Source organism: Vombatus ursinus, unplaced genomic scaffold (genome assembly GCF_900497805.2).
Source record: "Vombatus ursinus unplaced genomic scaffold, bare-nosed wombat genome assembly UNPS02011369.1, whole genome shotgun sequence".
Taxonomy (NCBI): Eukaryota; Metazoa; Chordata; class Mammalia; order Diprotodontia; family Vombatidae; genus Vombatus; species Vombatus ursinus.
The window spans coordinates 4,833,204-4,848,281 of record NW_020951147.1 but is presented as its reverse complement, the minus strand read 5'-3'; the positions used below and the strand labels follow the sequence as shown (position 1 = coordinate 4,848,281).

Sequence of the window (15,078 nt, the reverse complement as noted above, 5' to 3'; positions counted from 1 at the left end):
ACTTGGGCAAACATGTTGGTATCCCAACTCCTTAGTTATGTGGGAGAAAGGTTTTTGCGACTTCCTCCTAGGGCTGAGGTTTCAGCCGCTGTGCCCAAGTACCTGGGTGTAGGCAGAGTAGTATAGTGACTGTCAAAGAAGTACGTCCCAGCGGAGGCTGGTAGTGGGCCTGGCCCAGGATGTGGGTCATCAGTCACCTGCGTAGGTGGGCCATCTGCCAGCTTCCAGGAGTGGTTGATCAGGGTTTCTTGTGTTGGGTTAGGTGGGGGTGGGAGACCAGCTGTCCGCTTTTGACTCCCGGGGATGCTTCTGGTGAAGCCCAGGAATGGCTACAGGAAGGAAGGCACCATTCCTGTGTTAACCACAACATTCCAGGCACAAGAAAACACCCGAGTGTTTGGGAGAGTACACGGAGAGCCAGCTAGCCTGGGTGCCTAGGAGGAGCCAAAGCAGAAAGGAGGTTTCCCTTCTATGAGGAAAAAAACCTGCTTTCCATGAAGAATCCTTCACTGATCTGCCCGAAGAAAGAGGCAAATTTACTGTCTAGAGAGGTTTGACCTATGACCCCTTGGGGTCCCACCCAGCTCTGTTCACTGTGTGCTTAAGGTGGCTTGGAAGCAAAGGGCCTGGGTTTCAATTCTGCCTCTTATCATCAGTGTGACTTCAAGCAGTTCACTCTCTGGACTATGGCTTCCTCATCCTCTGTCAGTTAGGGTGTTTCCTTGGAGCTCTAGACCCATGATTCTGTGATTGGCAGCAAGAGGGAAGAGGAGTTCGGTTTTCTGTGTGCCCTGGTGAAGGAGGAATGTCCCTGTGGCTCCTACTGTCTCCAGGAAGCCTTCCTTGACTACTCCAGCCCACACTGATTTTTTTCCCTTCTGTAACTTACAACCCGTGCTTACACCACAATCTTTCTGTTTGTTAGACACTGATGGATATTGTTCTCTGCTTCATGTGTGGTCATGTTCCGTGACTACACTGGAGGGATTGAGCAAAGTTTCAGGATTGATTATTTCTTGAGGTTGGAAGCACAGGTGGCCAGACACATATTAGGGGCCCAGGAAGTGAATATCAGTGTTATCTTCTGGGTTATTGGCCAGAGTTAGGTTGATAGGAGACAAGCTGGAGTGATGCCAGCTGTTCCCTGTATTCTGTTGGTGGGGGGGGAAAGGATACCCCAAGTAGGGCCCTGTGGCCACTTGTGGCACCCTAGAGCGTGCCCTTGGAAAGTGTGAGACTGAGAGAACAAAGGACTTTGGTTTGGTTGGACAGCGCTGGGGAGACTTGTGGGAATGGGTGAGCCAGTAGCTTGCTGTTCCCTGCCCAAGGGGGTGTTATCTGATCCCAGGCCCACAGGAATCCCAGGCAGGGTGTGCTCACCAGGAGGCGAGGATGGGGCAGGGCTCCATCATTGGCAAATGTTGACTAGCACCCACTCTACTCCCCAGCCTAGCTCATCCTGACCCTTTCAGCACCCCGCACCCTCACCCTGTTATCAACTGTTGGCGTACTTTTGACTGGTCCCATGTGGAACTCTGGGTATAGCTGGGCAAGGTCCCTTTTCTGTTGAACCTAGGGAGGCTGGCCAAACCCCTCTCCCTCTATACCGTGAATGAGTTACTAGAGCTCTCCCTCAGCATCCCCCAGACTACAGGAATGTGGCCCTTGCTTGCTGGGGGCTAGCTCAGTGGATGGTGTAATGTGCATGTTATGAGGGGTTCAGCAAACTCTTCCCTGCTGAATCAGAACCTAGAACTCCCCCCGTTAGAATCACTCAGATTCCAACATCGCCAGAACCCAGCGAAATACAAATGTTAACTCTGGCAGAGCCTTACAGTATATGTGAATTGGCTAAAGGCTTTAAAAGGATCAAGAAAGATCTGGAGCCTGGGCTTAGGCCATGGCTTCGATGGAAGCTGCAACCACCCAGGGAGAGCTGGATGGCACGAGGTGAAGCATCAGCACCAAAGAGTGACTTCCTCCTGAGGAGGAGGAAACTGGGGGAAATAGAGCCCTGGAAAGAGACCAGGAGGCCTGGGCTAGCTGCCCTGAAGGGGATCAGGCTATCAGGCTATCAGGCCCGACTAACTGAGTCTCTGCTTGCTACCAAAAGCACTGGTACGCGTGACTGCCAGGCCACTGTCTGATTTCGGAAAGATGGAAAAGCATGGAGACTTGTCACAGGGTTGGAGGATATGAAGTAGGCATTGGAAGGGCTGGAGTAGGCCACGGAGAAGGCACGGGAGAGGCCAGAGGAGGACAGATGGACCAGTTTTCAGAAAAAGCCAGCAGAGTACACAGTCTTCCTGGCAGCTCGCTAGAGCCTGCCATCCAAGGAAGGATGAGTGAACCTTCAGAGAAAGAAAGACTGATCCCAAAGGGCCTGCAGGGCTTCCTTCTTCCTGAAAAGGCTACACAGACTCAAGTTGTTTCCTCTCCTGACAAGGTAACTTCACAGGCTGATCAAAGCAGTACTATTTTAAACGGCGAAGTCACCAACCAAAAAACCCCAAACCATGGCATTGGATAGATGGCGAAAAGAGCACGTGTTTACAGGGTGAAGCTGAAAGGAGAGGCAGAGTGTTGTGGCTTCGTTCAGCCCTAGCCGGGAATGTCTGAGGCAGGCGACTCCCATCTTTTGCCACTCTGGACATGTCCTCGAATGACCACAGAAGCACTGTGCATATTGATTTGGGGATTACAAATCAATTTTAGCCGGCAGGCATAATACAGTTGAGATCCAGAAGCATTTTGATGGGCTAATTCTCCTGCGATGAGTTAATCTAGTTTCTTTAGCCTCACCTATATTTCCCACTGTATAAGCCATCCCTGATAAGAAAAAAGAAAAAAGACCACAACAACTCGGTAAAACTAGTCAAGGCATGAACCGAGTGCGACCTGCCCGTGTTCCCCAGCTGGAGCCCCTCACCTCTGCAGAGAAGGGAGGGAGCTCCGTTCTCATCTCTCCTCTTTGGGGTCAGCTTCGGCCTCGCCATTTCTCAGCATTAATTTTTGGTTCTCTCTTTGCTGTCATTCTCTCTTACACAACGACTTCATTGTTTATCTATTATCTTCTGATTCTGCTTGCTTTGCTTTGCACTTGTTCAAATAAATTTTCCCGTGCTTTTGTTTTCAACGTTCTTACAGCATAGTACTATGCTGTAATTATAATCAGCTACCAGAATTTGCTCAGCCGTTCTCCAATTGATAGACATCTACTCAGTCTCCAGTTCTTTGCAACCACAAAAAGGGTGGCTATAAATATTTTGGGGTCTGTGGAGCCTTTCTTTTTATCACTAACCCCCTTGGAAAATATGCCTAGGAGTGGCATCTCTGGCATCACTTTGCTTAAATCCAAATTGCTTTCCAAAATGGTTGGACCGATTTGCAGCTCCACCAACAGTGTATCAGTATGCTTGGCATATATACCTCAAAGGGGGTCAGTGATAAAAAGAAGCTCCATAAACCCCAAAATATTTATAGCAGCCCTTTGTGTGATAACAAAGAACTGGAAACAAAGTAGGTGCCCATCAGTTGGAGAATGGCTAAGCAAATTGTGATGCATAAATATAAAGGAATATTGCTGTGCTATAAGAAACCATGAAAACAGAGAAGCATAGAAGGATTTATATGAACTGATGCAGAGGGGAATCATCAGAACCAGGAAAACTGTGCAAAATGACAACCACAATGGGAATAGGAAAAACAGCCACAAAACCATCAAAATTGAAGGTTGTGGAATGATAAAGAACAGGTGTGGCTGGCCCCAGAGAAGAGAGAGAAGATACTGCTTCTACTCCTTTGCAGAAGTGGGGGTTCACGGGTGTAGAACATTGCAGAGAAGGTCAGATTTTTTTTCGACATGTTGACTGTTTTTGCTGAGTTTCTTTTCCTCATTTAGAAAAATTGTTTATTATTAAGGATGGCTCTCTGGGAGGAGGAAAGGGAACATTGGGGGGAAATCCAGGAGATATAAAAACAATAAAAAATAACAATAAAAGTCTCTTTTGGATAGATATACTTCATTTATTATGCCTCCGCCCCAAAATACAATGTATTCGTGTGCCTGTCTTTCCCCTACCCCTCTAACACTGACTTTTCATCTTTTGTCATCTTTGGCAATTTGCTGTTAGGTGAAACCTTCAAATTGTTTGATTTCCATTCCTCTTATGGCTTACAATTTGGAGCAGTCTTTTATATGGTGTTAACAGTTTTTAATAGAAGATAAAATTTTGGGGCAGCTAGGTAGCACAGAGGATAGAGCACCGGCCCTGGATTCAGGAGGACATGAGTTCAAATCCAGCCTCAGACATATAACACTTACTAGCTGTGTGACCCTGGGCAAGTCAGTTAACCCCATTACCTAACCAAAGCAGATAAATAAACAAACAAATAAATAAATAAATAGAAGATAAAATTTCTAGTCCTCCTTTGTGTGTTATCTTTCCCCATTAGGATATAAGCTATTTGAGGGCAGAGACTATCTTGCTCGCTTGTATTTGTAACTTAATACATGTCTAGTACACAGTAAGCACTTCATAAATGTTTTCTGTCTATGGATTAAAACCCCACCCCCAACAAATTCACAATCACAAGACTCCATTCCATCCAACAAATACTTATTAGGTTCACAAGTGTGCCAGGCTGGCGTACTAAGTCAAAAAACAGATTGACTCTGCTCTCAAGGAGGTTACAGTCTACTAGGGTAAACAGCAGGTGCATAAGCATGTACAAAGTATCACTAAGAAACAAAAGAGAGAGAGAGAGAGAGCTTAAATTAGAGGGAAGTAGGAAAGGCCTCCGTAGGAAGATGTGACCTGAAGATGTTTCCACGGAAGCCAGGAATTCTCTGGAGGGAGAATTTGAAAAGGGAGTGTGTTCCAGATGTGGGGGTGGGGGATGGAATGCTAGGCATGGGGAAGAGCCTGCAGGCCAGTTTGACTGGAATGGAGGGCAGTCATTGGAAAGGAGAGAGATTAGGAGAAGGTGGGAAGATGGCAGGAAGGAGGAGGCTTAGGAGATAGCAGGTCTTCTAAAAAGCATTTGAGGGTCAGGGACTCATCAACAGTGGATACGTCAACCAAGAAAGGGCTGATGCTGCATGTCTAGGATGAGGAAGCTAGGCTCATAACACCTGGCGTAATCAGACCTAGGGCAGGTATGAGGTGGAGAGCACCTGGATAAGAGCAGCAAGGATGGGCAGGGCCGCCTGAGGTTCAGTGGAAAGAGTGGGAGACCTTGAGCCCCCAGGGGAGAAGGCTCTCGCCTCTCTTACGTTCCTTTTCCCCTGTTCACCAAGTGGCCAGCGCCCACTTCGAAGCCAGGTCTTTACTACTACAAAGAGTATCACTAGATGGGGAACCCTTGTGTCTGCCTTTGACTTCTTCCCAGTCCGCAGTAGGATTGCTGGGTGGAGTACTGGGGCTGCACAGGTGAGGACTCACTTTTCTTCACTAAAATCCCAAACAGACCCCTTAGGAGGCAGAAGCGGGTGAGAACCTGGCTTCAAATCTCACCCCTGTGACCCTTTGACCTTGGGCAAAGTGTCTGCCATTGCTGGGCCTCATCTATAAGAAGGGAGCTGCTGGACTCCATGGGGCCTGTGGTTTCTTCCTTCTCTCTCTCTGTGAGCCATTTCCCACATCTTCCAACAAGGCATTCGGGCTCCTGGCTTCCAAAAATTGTTCTTGTTCCGTCGTTTTCAGTCGTATCCAACTCTTCATGACCCATTTGAAGTTTTCTCGGCAGAGATACTGGAATGGTTTGCCATTGCCTTCTCCAGCTCATTTCACAGATGAGGAAACTGAGGCAAACAGGGCTAAGCGACTTGCCCAGGGTCGCACAGCAGGAGGTGTCTGAGGCCAGATCTGAGCTCACAAAGATGAGTCTTCCTGACTCCAGGCCCGGCGCTCTCCTCACTGTGCCACCTAGCCACCCTAGCCTGTCTTCCCGTACTCCCTCCAATATTGACTATTCCCATCTTCTGTTATCTTTTCCAAAGTGCTGGGTGTAAATTGAAGCCTCAAAGTTGTTTTCCTTTGCTTTTCTCCTACTCTCAATCAACAAGCATTTACTAATACCTTCCACACACTGCCCTGAAGGAGCTTCCATTCTCACGAGGGGGAAGGATATACAAAATATCCCCAAGAGAAACACAACATAAACGTTCTAGGGTGTGTGTGTGTGTGTGTGTGTTTATCCAGTTGGGGGATGAGGAGGTAGGAGGGAAAGAAGATAAATGCTTGTTAATTGAAAAAACAATTTTTTTAAAAAGAATTGTGTTGCTGTGATAAGGCCCAGTTGAGATCTTGTTTCAGTTGCTTCTGTCACGTCCAACTTTTGGGGGTTGTTTTGACAAAGATACTGGAGTGTTTTGCCATTTCCTTCTCCAGCTCATTTTATGGATGAGGAAACCAAGGCACGCAAGGTGAAGTGACTTGCCCAGGGTCACCCAGCTAGGAAAGGTCTGAAGCTGACCAGTTGAGATTAGATGATGTCACTTTGTAGGGCACACAGGCAGCTCGGCTAGGTGGCTCCCCTCAGCTCAGGGTCAGCCCACTGTGACAAGCATGGGAAGCAGATAGAGAAGTCCGGGGTCGGGTTTTGGTGAGGTGTGAGCAGTGATATTGCAGGAGGCTGAGGCCTGTGTCCTTTGACCACTTATTAATTGGGAAACGGCTTTTGGTTTTGTTGAAGGGTGGGGAAATTCAGGGCTGCCCCATTCCCAGGCAGACTTCCTCCTCGTGGTGAATTTCCCCTCCTCCCCAAGGTGAACCTTCACTTCTCCGGACTGACCTCGGGTACAAAAAGTGTTCCTGGGCCTGAACCCCCTGGGACCAGGCTAGACTAAGTAACTCCCTTCCTTTCCCCAAGCAGTCTCCATTGGGAGGACAAGCCTAGTCCAGAGAGGCCCCAGCCCAGAGAATTCCTAGACCATCAGCTGTTCCCAGGGCTGTGGGGCATTAGAAAACCCCTGCTCTTCAGAGGTGGTGCCAAGAGCCACGGCTGACTCTGTCTACCTTTGGGCTCTTTGAGCCAGCAGGGACATATTCCTCGGGTGGGGAAACTGAGGCCCAGAGTGGCACGCAACGAGTCAGTAACGAAGCTGGGACTTGCGTGCTCTGTTACTTCGTTTAGCTTGCATTCCATTCTCCTGTGGTCTCTTGGCCTTCATCTTTGTAAACCCCCCCTCTCAAATGTCTGTCTTGGGTGTCCACCCCTCAGGCCCTGCCCTCTCTGCGAGCAGACAGTAAACTAATCTGAGCACGCGCCTAAACCCAGGGTTACTGAATCCCAGTGTGCCGGGGTCTGGATCCTGCCCAGGTTCCCCGGGGCCCATTGGCACAGGAAGCCTTCCTTAAAGCTGCTGTGTGCGCCTTAATCAACACTTTAGAAGCTTTGACCAGCCATTGGGAGAGAGATTCATGACCATAGGTGTGGGGGGGGGAAGGGGACATGAAATAAAACAGTAACATTTGAACGCTGGCCCATGGCACTCCCCAGTCTGCAAAGGGCCTTCCTTATAACCTGCGGAGTGCGGGGGTCATGATTCCTATTTGATAGCTGAGGAAGTGGGGCCTGGGAGAGGGAAGGGCACTGAGTCAGCGAGTGGTCACGTCAGAGGTCATGCCAGCTCTCCTGACGCTGGTCCAGTGCTCGGCTTCCTAGGGCCTTGGAATGGCCCGTCCATCCTAGGAAATTTTAGATTGTAGGGACCGTGGAGGTCAACTAGTCTAACCCTCTGCACTTTACCAATAGGGAAACTGAGGCCCAGAGGCCTTGAGCTCAGGGTCACACACTAAGGATTCTGCCTCTGTGTAGGACTGGCCAAACCCAGATCTAACCCAGACTCCTTGGACTCGGGGTTCATCTGGAGTCGATATGAAGGGAAGAGATCTCATGGGGTGCCCTGGGCTAGTTTGCAACCCAAGGGACCTCGGGAATGAGTCGTGCAGAAGCATGTTTGATTGACTCACTTGGCCTCTCCGTGAGCCAGTCACCTCCCTCAGTGTCTTATCTGTTCTGGGGCCCAGCCCAACCTGTGCCCCCACAGGGAATGGCTGGCCAGCTGCTCACCCTGTTTTGCTCCTTTTGTCCCTTTCTGGCCACAACGGTGGCCGCTGCCTACTCTGCATTACATCTGTGTTCTAAGCCAGAGCTTGGGGGAGGGCGTTGGAATGAACAGGAAGTCCTGGGATCACAGATTTAGAGCTGAAAGCTTTGAAGCCATCTAGAGCAACCCTCTCATTTTAAAGATGAGTAAACTGAGGGTCAGAGAGAGGAAGTGACCTTCTCCAAGGTCACACAGGTAGTCAGTAGCAGAGGTGACATTTGAACTCAGGTCCTCTGAGTCCAGGGGAAGGGGAAGGCACCCAAAAGGCATAGCAGTTAGAAGATCAGAAGACTTGGGTGAAAATTCTGGTTCTGCTGCTTAGCAATGGCAAACCTTGATAAAGTACCTACTATGTGCCAGACACTGTAGGTGTTGTTGTCCAGCTGTTTTTCAGTCACATTTTACTCTTTGTGATCTGATTCAGGGTTTGCTCGGCAAAGATCCTGAAGTGGTTGGCCATTTCCTTCTCTGGCTTATTTTACAGAGGAGGAAACTGAGGCAAACAGGGTGAAGTGACTTGCCCAGGGTCACACAACTAGGAAGTGTTTGAGGCTGGATATGAACTCAGAAAACTGAGTCTTCCCAGCTCCAGGCCTGGTGCTCTATCCGCTATACCACCCAGCTGTACCTGCTAGGTGCTGGGGGTACAAAAACAGAAGCTAGACAGGCCCTGTCCTCAAAGGGCTTATATTTTCTCGGTTGTATGTGTGGAAGGAGGTTGGGGGTGAGGAGCGCATATAGACAGTTGAATACAAAGTTTAAACCCAGTCATTTTAGGGAGAGATAGTCTCCACAAGTCTGACTCAGGTATTTCAGTAAACAGGCATTCCAGAGAGTGCAATGGAAGGAGAGGATGAAGGGGTGTAAGGTCAGAAGAGGGACGGGACTGCCATGGTTGGGTCTGAGGGAGCAGGGCGTGGTGGTCAGGGAGGGCAGCTTCAGTCCAGACTCTATGTGTGGCACATAGAATCCCAGAATGCAACAGTCACCCCCTTCACTGGAACAAAGGTGATGCTGTTTATCAGTAAGGAAGAGTGAGTGAGAAGTAGCAGAGAGGGGCTTAGGGCAGATGAGGAGACCCTAGCCCTGCCTGATGGCCAAGACAGTATCTGTGAAATGCTTGGTATGGGACTCTGTCCTTCTTGGTGGAGATGAAAGCCCTGTCCCTTCATGAGGGCAGGGCAGACCTGGGGAGAGGGGAGAGAGGAAGGTCTCCAAGTTTTCTTCGGACCCTCTTCAGTCTCTTGGGGCTTTGAGAGAGAAGATGGAAGATGTCAACCTCTCTTCAGATTACTGAAAGGAGAAAAGACCCTGGAAAGAAGTCAACGTGAACAGAGCTGGCTGTCTCCACATCCGTCTGCCCAGCTTGCCACACTGGAGACTTCAGGGAGCTTTCTCGAGTGAAATCTGGGACTTTCCCGTTGGGAGCAAGGTAATTCAGCTCAGCCAGTGAGCTTTGAGATTGGGGCTACGTTTGGAGTAGTGAGTACAGAGTAATGAGGAGTAAGGCTCTGACCCTCTGACGTCCATCTTCTTCCTTTATCATATGGGCCAAAAACAGCCAGAGGGAATGTGGTGCAAAGGACAGTTCTGAGAGGGCTAAGGAAGGGGGAGGGGGGATGGGCCACATGAGGCTGCTGGGGGTCAGGGGAGGGGACTCTGCAGGGGGCCAGTGACAGGGACTTGTCGCCGGTCAATCAGACAGACAAGCAACAAGATTGATTAAGAGATTACTGTTTGCCAGGCTTTCTGCTAAGCACTGAGGATTCAGAGAAAGGCGAAAGGGGTTCACTTCAACATATCCACCCCCAGGCTAACTCTCCCATCTTCCAAATCCCTTCCTCTTAAACAAGTGATGGGCGAGGCAGAGCCAAGATGGCAAAGTAAAGGCAAGGACTCACCTGAGCTCTCCCCCAAACCCCTCCAAAGACCTTTAAACAAGGACTCTAAACAAATTCTAGAGCAGTAGCACCCACAAAAAGACGAAGCGAAACAATTTTCTAGCCAAAGACGACTTAGAAGGTCAGCAGGAAAGGTCTGTTACACCAGGGTGAGAGTGGAGAGCAGTCCAGCCCGGGCCCTGCCGGCATGGGCTGGCCTCAGCAAGCCCGGAGCAGGCCTGGGCAGCTGCTGCTTCCGGAGCTCTCAGCCCACAGCCGTAAAGGGGCCAAACAACCGGTCAGAAGGAGATTAAAGGGGTCTCTTTGCTAGCACCGAGGCAGGACTCTGTTGCTCTGTCCACAGTTGGATCTGGGTCAGAGCCCTGGGTGGCGGTCGCAGGGTGAGAAGGAGCACCAGCATGACAGAGCTTGTGGGCCACAGTGGAGGGGGGACCCTCGTCATAGTTCCAGGGCAGAAAAGAGTGCTTGTGGTCACTCACAGACCAGAACACAGGCCAGGAGAGTAGAAAACACTTCTCCTTAGATCATGCTACCTTGAAAGAACTGAAAATTTACGAGTCCCTAGAAGTATCTCTAAAAACAACTGCACAGAACCCAGAAGCTTGGGACAGTGCACCCTCCACTCTGGAAGCAGAGCTCTACTTTAACAAAAAGTCAAAAGTCAAGTAATAGGTTGGGAAAGTAAGGAAACAATGGGAAAAAAAAAAACTCTGACTATAGAAAGTTATTATGGTGACGAGGAAGATCAAGACACAAACTCGGAAGACAACGAAGCCAAAGCTCCTACATCCAAAGCCTCCAAAAAAAATATGAATTGGTCTCAGGCCATGGAAGAGCTCAAAGAGGATTTTGAAAAGCAAGTAAGAGAAGTAGAGGAAAAATTGGGAAGAGAAATGAGAGTGATGCAAGAAAATCATGAAAAACAAGTCAAAAGTTTGGTAAAGGAAAAAAAATACTGAAGAAAATGATGCCTTAAAAAATGGACTAGGGGAATAGCTAGGTGGCACAGTAGATAGAGCACCAGCCCTGAAGTCAGGAGGCCCTGAGTTCAAATCTGGTCTCAGACACATAACACTCACTAGCTGTGTGACTCTGGGCAAGTCACTTAATCCCAGTTGCCTCACCAAACAACAATGAGAAGAAGAAGAAGAAGAAAAGAAAAGAAAAGAAAAATAGACTAGGCCAAATAGTGAAAGAGGTACAAAAAGTGAATGAGGAGAAGAATACCTTAAAAAGCAGAATTGGCCAAATGGAAAAAGAGACACAAAAAAATCACTGAAGAAAATAATTCCTTAAAAATTAGAATTACGCAAATGGAAGCTAATGACTTTATGAGAATCAAGAAACAATAAAACAAAACCAAAAGAATGAAAAAATAGAAAACAATATCTCATTGGAAAAACAACTGACCTGGAAAACAAATCCAGGAGAGATAATTTTAAAATTATTGGATAACTTGAAAGTCATGATAAAAAAAAAAAAAAAGAGAGAGCCTAGACATCATCTTTCAAGATATTATCAAGGAAAACTGACCTGTTTTTCTAGAACCAAAGGGTAAAATAAAAATTGAAAGAATCCACTAATCACCTCCTGAAAGAGAGATCCAAAAATGAAAACTCCCAGAAATATTATAGCCAAATCCCAGAGTTCCCAGGTCAAAGAGAAAATATTGCAAGCAGCCAGAAAGAAACAATTCAAGTATCGTGGAGCTACAGTCAGGATAACACAAGATTTAGCAGCTTTTACATTAAAGGATCAAAGGGCTTGGAATATGATATTTCTGGGGGGCAAAGGAGCTAGGATTACAACCAAGAATCACCTACTCAGCAAAACTGAGAATAATCCTCCTGGAGGAAAAATGGATATTCAATGAAATAGAGGACTTTCAGGCATTCTTGATGAAAAGACCAGAGCTGAATAGAAAATTTGACTGTTGACTTTCAAATACAAGACTCAAGAGAATTATAAAAAGGTAAACAGGAAGGGGAAATCATAAAGGACTTAATAAGGTTACACTGTTTACATTCCTACATGGGAAGGTGGCACATGTAACTCGTAAGACCTTTCTCATTGTTAGGGTAGTAGAAGGAGTATATATAGACATAAGGCACAGGTGTGAGTTGGATATGAAGGGATATCTTTAAAAAAATAAAATTACGGGGTGAGAGAGGAATGTGCTGGAAGAAAGGGAAAGGGAGAGGTAGAATGGGGTAAATTATCCCACATAAAGGAGGCAAGAAAAAGCTTTCACAGTGGAGGGAGAGAGGAGGGAAGCAATGGGGAGCGAGCAAATCTTACTGTCAGCAGCATTGGCCCAAACACAGAACATACTCACTCGATTGGGTATAGAAATCATCTCACTCTACAGGAAAGAAGGAAGGCGGTAACAGAAGGGGGGAAGGTGATGATAGAAGGGAGAGCAGATTGGGGGAAGGGGCAGTCAGAAGCAAAATACTTTTGAGGAGGGACAGAGTGAAAGGAGAGAGAGAATAGAATAAATGGATGGATAGGATGGAGAGAAATACAGTTAGCAATAGTAACAGTGAAAAAAATTTTTTTGAAGTTTCTCTGATAAAGGCCTCCTTTCTCAAACATAGAGAGAACTGAGTTAAATTTATATTTTAAAAAAAGAGCTATTCCCCAATCGATAAATGATCAAAAGATATGAAGAGTTTTCAAATGAAGTAATCAAATCTATCTATAGCCATATGAAAAAATGTTCTAACTCACTATGGACTGAATTAAAAGAATTCTGAGGTACTACCTCATACCTATTAGATTGGCTAATAGGACAGAAAAGGCAAATGACAAATGCTGGAGGAGACGTGGGAAAAATGAGGCATTAATACATTGTTGGTAGAGTTGTGAACTGATCCAACCATTCTGGAGAGCAATTGAGAACTATGCCCAAAGGGCTATAAAACCACGCATGCCCTTTGACTTAGCAATACCACTACTAGATCTGCATCCCAAAGAGATTAAAAAACGGAAAGGAAAAGGCCCTCTATGTACAAAAATATTTATAGCATCTCTTTCGTGGGGGCAAAGAACTGGAAATTGATGGCCATTAACTGGGGAATGGCCGACTGACCATTGTGACATATGATTGGGATGGAATATCACTGTGCTATAAGAAAGGATGAGCAGGATGCTCTCAGAAAAACAGGGGAAGACTTCGGTGAGCTGATGCAAAGCGAAATGTACTGTGTACAAAGTAACAGCGATAATGTGAAATGATCAGCTGTGAATGACCTCGCTCTTCTCAGCAATACAGTGATTCAAGACAACTCTGAAGGACTGATGATGAAAAATGCTGTCCATCCCCAGATTTGGGGAACTGATGGTGTCTGGGTACAGATTGAAGCAGACATTTTTTACTTTATTTTTCTTGAAGGTTTTTTTTTTTTTGGTCTATTATGGAAATGTTTTGCATGACTACATATGTATAACCTATCTTGAATTGCCTGCCTTCTCAATGAGGGGGGTGGGGATGGAGGAAGGGAGTGAATTTGGAATTGCAAGTGTAAAAATTGTTTTTACATGTAACTGGGGAAAAATACTACATAAACAAGGGATGGGAGAGAGCCCCTGAAATGACGGCCTCTGCGATGGGGGTGGGGGCTGAGCCCTCTCATCCAGGACTCCAGGGTTCCGTGTCCTAGGAGGAGGGAGGGCAGAGGCAGAGGCAGAGTTTCCATCCAGGCCCTGAGGCTGGAGAGGAATGAGGTCCAGGACCTGTCAGACAGCTCTAAGGGGTGGGGCCTTTTGCCCAAAGTGGAGGAGGAGGAGGAGGAGGAGGAGGAGGAGGAGGAGGGGATTTTCAGAGAAGCTCCAACACCCTGCTCAGGGGGTGGGGCTCCCAAAACAAGTAAAAGGCTCCCCTGGCTAGGCCTGCTCATCGGTGCTCCCCAGGGCCCTGCCGAAAAACCCCAAGATGTTGCTTTCCCTGCTGGTGCTCTGTGTCACTTCTCTGACCCTGCCCTTGACCCATGGAGACGAGGGGGGCAGCCCTGAGAGCCGGCCTCCTCACACAGGGAACATGCTGGGTGCCCGGACGCCACTGTCCACCTCAAACCCAGAGGTGAAGAGGGTCACCCAGTATGCTGTGGAAACCTTCAACGAGGGAAGCAACAGCGTGTACTACTTCCGAGACACCAGAATCATCAAAGCCGAGAGGCAGGTGAGAAGGCAGAGCCGAGTGGGGCACCATGCCAGGTGGGGAGGGCCAGGGTCCGCGTGGACACAGCGGGTCTGGGAGGCTTGGTGGGAACGAGGCCCCGCCTGGAGAGCAAAGCTCTGGGAGCAGAAGGAGGCCCCCAAGTCAGCTGTGCTCTCACGCCTTTCCCAGAGGCCCCAGAGGGAGGTGGGCTGCTGTATGGTCTGATGGGTCTGACATTGGGCCTCCAGGGTTCTCAGCTGGGTTTGTCAGGCTCCCCTCGAGGTTTCAAGGCTTTTGCCAGGTCTGTCTGTGGGCCTTGGAGGTTTCCATCTGGGTGTTTTTTCTCTCAGCCCCTTTGTGCCTCTCTGTCCCTTTTGGGGCAGACTTGTAAGAGCGATAGGGTTGTGGGAACCCTGGAGAAGGGTCTGCAGGATGCCTTGACTAAGAACAGCATTGTTGGAGGAGTTGTGGGGAGGGAAGAGAAAGCTTGAGGCTCCATGAGGGATAAACTTTAAATCCTTAGAAAGATCCAAAATGGGCTGTAGAGGCTAGTGGACTTCCTGTTGGAAGGGTCTAGGAGGGGTTCTAATTCACTTATGGCTTGGACCCAATGGCCTTGGAGGGGTCCCTTCCAGTGTGGGGAATGGGTGGTGCTTGTTGGCTAGGCAGTCAGCCCCATGCCTGACTGAGGGAGGGAATGCTGTGTCTAGCTTGTGTCTGGCGTCAAATACTACCTGACTGTGGAGATGGGGAGCACGGAGTGTCGGAAGGGCTCGGCTGCTCTCGAGACAGTGGGCTTGGCTGGCTGCCCCTTTTCCACAGAAGAAGAGGTAAGAACCACGAAGGGGCCCAAGTTGGGGTTCTGTCTCTCTAAGCCCATCCTGTTTCCAGGGGCAAACCCTTGG

The 15,078-nt window shown here is 48.2% G+C and overlaps 1 protein-coding gene across 1 annotated transcript in view; it reads left to right on the top strand.

Moving 5' to 3' along the window:
* Nucleotides 1-13,878: 13,878 nt before the first annotated feature.
* CST6 (cystatin E/M) overlaps nucleotides 13,879-15,078 on the top strand; it is a 2,718-nt gene continuing 1,518 nt past the window's right edge. Inside the window, exons 1-2 of the mRNA XM_027856246.1 lie at nucleotides 13,879-14,194; nucleotides 14,884-15,003. Coding sequence (XP_027712047.1) covers nucleotides 13,949-14,194; nucleotides 14,884-15,003 — 366 coding nt within the window. The 5' untranslated portion in view covers nucleotides 13,879-13,948. The remainder of the gene's footprint in view (nucleotides 14,195-14,883; nucleotides 15,004-15,078) is intronic.